This window comes from Monoraphidium neglectum (assembly GCF_000611645.1).
Source record: "Monoraphidium neglectum strain SAG 48.87 unplaced genomic scaffold scaffold04184, whole genome shotgun sequence".
Classification (NCBI taxonomy): domain Eukaryota; kingdom Viridiplantae; phylum Chlorophyta; class Chlorophyceae; order Sphaeropleales; family Selenastraceae; genus Monoraphidium; species Monoraphidium neglectum.
Genome location: NW_014009445.1, coordinates 1 through 4,913, shown reverse-complemented (window position 1 = coordinate 4,913; position 4,913 = coordinate 1). Strand labels below are relative to the sequence as shown.

The 4,913-nt window shown below is 63.5% G+C and overlaps 1 protein-coding gene across 1 annotated transcript; it reads left to right on the top strand.

The window, feature by feature from the left end:
* Positions 1-158: 158 nt before the first annotated feature.
* Positions 159-4,311, top strand: MNEG_13994 (putative aarF domain-containing protein kinase; the record flags this gene model as incomplete). The annotated part of the gene is made up of 10 exons (XM_014037534.1): positions 159-350; positions 653-799; positions 1,091-1,189; positions 1,575-1,684; positions 2,002-2,102; positions 2,554-2,683; positions 2,941-3,067; positions 3,354-3,412; positions 3,861-3,935; positions 4,212-4,311. Coding segments are annotated over 10 exons (1,140 nt in total), but the record flags the coding sequence as incomplete, so codon positions are not given.
* Between the last annotated feature and the right edge of the window lie 602 nt (positions 4,312-4,913).

Genomic DNA, 4,913 nt, shown 5'->3' with positions numbered 1-4,913 from the left:
CCCCAGGACCGCCTTCCCTCCTTCCCGAACGAGATCGCCTTTGCTGTGATCGAGGAGGAGCTGGGCCGGCCCATCCAGCAGGTACGTCGGATTTTCGCGCCTCCATTGTTTTGTTGCAGCCAGCAGCTGCATGAGTGCGCTGAGCCCCGTGCCGCGCCATGTGGCTTTGGCTGGCCGGCTGGGCGGCTGGGCGGAAGCTTCGCGGGTGGCAGCTGCCTGCAAACGCCCGACTGCTATCTCTCAATGTATTGTTTTCGGTGACGCCTGATGGTGTGCCCACGTTTGCGCCCGTGCCGCAGATCTACTCGGAGATTTCAGAGGAGCCTGTAGCAGCCGCCAGCCTGGGCCAGGTGCGAGGGGCACTCACTGCTGCGAGCCCTGGCCACCACTCTCATCCCGCATGCCACCTCTTCCCTCCAACACTTCCCCCCACACACACACACACGCATGCTGCCCAGCAAATCAACTCGCCACCCAACGCAACAAAACAAGGGGTGCCCGCCAATCAGCTCGGCAGCACATGCGAGCGGCATCTCAAAATCACTGCAACAGCCTCGACACCCGCTAACCACCAACCCCCAGTGGCCCAACCGACGCGCTCCGCCGCACCCCTCCCCCATAAACCAATGTTGGGGTTCATGACACCTGACAGGTGTACCGCGCCGTGCTGCGTGAGACCGGGGAGCGCGTGGCCGTCAAGGTCCAGCGGCCGGGCATAGGGGAGTCCATCGCCATCGACATGCTGCTGCTGCGGCGGCTGATGGGCGCCGTAGACACCAGCGTCCTGCCGCAGATCGGGGTGAGGGTGTAGGGCGCGGAAAAAAGTTTGATTAGCGGCCCTTGTGGTGTCCTGCCTGACCCCTGTGAGGGCACCGGGTCGTATCAGATCCAGCAGGCGTGCGAAACATGAGTTTGCGGCGCTGGTCATGAAAGCCAACGGTCGTGCTGCAACTGCAGCCAGGCGCGGCGGCCGCTGGTCGGATCGTCGCGCCAGCCGCGCTCGCTCGGGTTGGCCCCCTTTCATCTTCCGGCCTCTCCTCGATCGCTCACTCTGACCCTTCGTCTTCCTGTGCATGCGCCGTCGCCGCAGATCTCGCAGCCTTTGGTGCCGCTGGTGGACGAGTTTGCCGCGCGGCTGTTTGGCGAGTTGGACTACGTCCAGGAGGGCAAGAGCTGCGAGAAGTTCCAGGTGGGCGGACTGGCCGCGCACTGCCGCGTGTGCGCGTGTGTGGCACACATTGGCATGCGTATGAGCGTGCAGGCGCGCGCTGTGTGCAGGGGCGGGTAACCAGGCATGTGCATACGTATGCCATAAACAAGCGTGGACGTGCGGTTTCCTGTGTGTGCATGCGTCGTTGTGGCAGATGACGGCTGGTCTGTGCTGCTGCGGCCGTCGCTGGGGCCATCGAGTCCCAGTCCGCCTCGCGCCTTGGCATCCTGGGGTGTTGAGGGTGGAGTCTGGGGTCCCCTGCCCTCCCAACCCGCCCAAGCAACTGCGCCCATCTCAACCCCGGCGCCTACAACTCGCGACGCTCCTCCGCCCCGCCCTCGAACCCAACCCGCTAAACCCCCAGGAGCTGTATGGCGGCATGCCGCGCGTTCGCACCCCCAAGATTGTCTGGTGCTCGACCAGCCGCCGTGTTCTGACGATGGAGTGGATAGAGGGCGTGAAGCTCACAAATAAGTGAGCGCGCGAGGGCAACGCTGGAATCCGCTCACGTTCCACCCTGATTTCGTGCTGTTTGTTGGGTACTTTTCCATATGATGGAGTTGCTGGGTTCGCGAACTGGCGTCCACCGTCTGGCGCAATGCTGGCGGGGGGGCGCGCTTGCGCTGTGTCGCCTCCATCTGCCAGGGTTCTGCTCGGTTTCCTTCGGTTTCCTTTGTTGACTTCCCGTCAACGCCTGAGCCCGCGCCTTGACGCAACCAACCCCTGTCAAAAGGAATCGAACCCCGTTGCCGCATCTTTCTTGCACCCGCGGCCCACTCCTTTGATCCTAGGGAGGCCATGGCGGCGGCAGGGCTGTCCATTACCGACTTTGTTGACGTGGGCATCGAGTGCACCCTGAGGCAGCTGCTGGAGCACGGCTTCTTCCACGCAGGTGAGGTCCAGGCATGGGAGGGCCCGGGGAGTAGGTGTATCTGCCTCTGTGAAAAATGGATGGCACGTTCAAGTGTCTCTACACGACAAGTTGGGGAGGTAACGTGGCAGGTTTGCGACGCCGTCGCTGGTGCGCATGTGGGCGGCTTCTCTTGCCTCTTGACGCAGGCTCCCGCTGCTTTTCCACGATGCGTCTCCCAATTGCCGTATTGGGAGCCCACGCACCCCACACAGCCGCCTACACCCCCACCCCCCCCCACCAACCCGCAACCTGGGCGGCTGGTGCCACCATCGACCTCCTCACCACCACTCCCCCCCACACGCGCAAGCACTCACTCTCTCTCTCTCTCGCACACACACACACACACACACACACACACACACACACACGAACACACGCATGCACGCACACACGCACACACGCAAACAACCGCCCCCCAACGCCCCCCCAGACCCTCACCCCGGCAACCTGCTGGCGTCCCCTGACGGCACCCTGGTGTACCTCGACTTTGGCATGATGAGCGAGGCCCCGCAGTACGCGCGGTTCGCCATCATATCACACGTGGTGCACCTTGTCAACAGGTGGGCACGCCACGGATTCATCTGATCTTTTTATAACCGATTGTATCAACAGAGTGGTTTGCGGGATGCCTTGCAGTGGGTACGCTCCTGTGTTTGTATCACACAGCATGCAGAGTGATATTCAACGGTTGGTTCAAACTGCTGCGGTTCGTCCCACGCCATGGTTCATGGCGGCTTCCTTGTCGCTTCTATCTTCTCGCGCCCGGACTCCACCCCGCCCCCTCACGCCGCCCCCGCGTTCGCCCAACCGCGTCCAGGGATTACGAGGCGATGTGTCGCGATTACTACACCCTGCAGTTCATGGACCCCTCAGTGGACACGCGCCCCATAGCCCCGGCCCTGCAGGCCTTCTTCGACGATGTCCTCGAGTCCTCGGTTTCAGAGGTGCGGCGCCTCACAATTTGTGTTGGCAATCGGGCGCAGCGCCGCATTGGGCGGCCGCGTCTGCATGATGCAGAAACAGGTCCGTGCTTTGGGGTGCCGGGTGCAGCGGTCGAGTGCAGATTGTTAATGCCTTGTGGTGTTGGTCGGTTGGTCGATTAGGGCGCCTCGGCTCACAGCCTTCAACCCCCTCAGCAACGCCCAATTCATGAACCGTGACCTACCGCACCCCTTGACCACTCTCACTGGTGCACCTCAACTCCGCCGTGCCGCCCTTCTAATCCCTCAGCTCAACTTCAAGGCCATCGTGGACGGGCTGGGGGCGGTGCTGTTTGAGTATCCCTTCAGGTGGGCGCTTTCTTGACCGGATGACCAAGCCCGCTTTGTTTTTGGGGAGAGAACCCCTGGGGGGGGGAGCGGGTGGAGAGGCTGCCTTGCGCGTGTCGCATGTTGTTGTTGGGCGGGGGGGCCGGGTTGCCGTGCGCGGCCTGGAACGGGGAACTTGTGTAGGCGTCAGCGCTGCACCCAGGGCAGTGCCACATCAACGGCAAGACTGCGAGGCAGACGCCGCTGTTCAACGCGCCCCTGCTCTCTGTTTTGCTCAAGCTCGCCACAACAGTCATCTCTATACACACACGCACGCGCACACACTCACATTCACACTCACACAGATGCACATAAGCACACATACACCTGTGCAACCTCACACCCCTTGCTGACAACCACCACCTCAACACCCCCCCCCCCAACACACACACACACCAAACCCTCCCCGAACCCCACCTCGACACCCCAGGGTCCCTGCGTACTACGCTCTCATCCTGCGGTCACTCACAGTACTGGAGGGCCTTGCACTGCAGGCAGACCCCAAGTAAGCGGGGCTGCACTCACATGCAGCCCAACACTCACGCATGCACTCGCGCGTTTCGTGCATGCAGGCAGGGGGGGCGACCTCTGCTCTCCTCCAAAGCCGTGGGCCGCCTGTCTCGGCCTTGACGTCGTGCGGAGATGCGCGCCTGCATCTCGTCTACACCCTCGGTCCCCCTGCCCTCCGCATTGTCCCCCCAGCACACCTCCAGTCTGCAACGCACACCCCACGCGCTCGCTCACGCACACCGCAACTCTTAACCCCGCCTCTCACCCTCAGCTACAAGCTGCTGGCCAAGGCATACCCCTACATGGCGCGCCGCCTGCTGACAGACCCCGCGCCAGAGCTGAGGGGCAGCTTCGAGGAGCTGGTCTTCCAGGTGGGCCGCGGCGAGCCAACTGCCCCTGGCAATTGGGGGCGGTTGCGGCGGTTGCGGCGGGCGGCGCAAGGCCGGGGCCCGGTGGGCCGCCGGGATGGGATTGATGGCCTCAGGGGCCGCGGCTGCTCGGCCAAGAACCTCTACATCATTGCGTCCGCAGTGGCTGTCGCGCAGTGAGCGCACCCCCCCTCTCCTGGCCCCCCATGTTGCCTTTGATGCCCCATCCTTCCAACAGCACAGGGCTGCTAGTGGCTGTGCATTTGGCATGCAACAGTCGACCACCCACCAACCACCGCCACCAGCTATGCACCATCACCCACCCATCACGCACGACCTCTGCCACCAACCATCACCAACCACCACGAACACCTGCGACCGCCACCAACCGACGACAGGACGACCGGTTCCGCTGGAACCGGCTAGAGAACCTGCTGCGGGAGGGCAGCAAGAGCCAGGACTTTGACCCGACACAGCTCTGGCTGCTGGCGGGCTGGCTGCTCGGGCCAAATGCGCCCAAAATCCGCGAGAAGGTGAGGGGGCGGTTGGGTCGCACGGCGAGGTGTGCGCGGCGGCGGTGCACGAGACGGGGCGGGGGCGGGGGC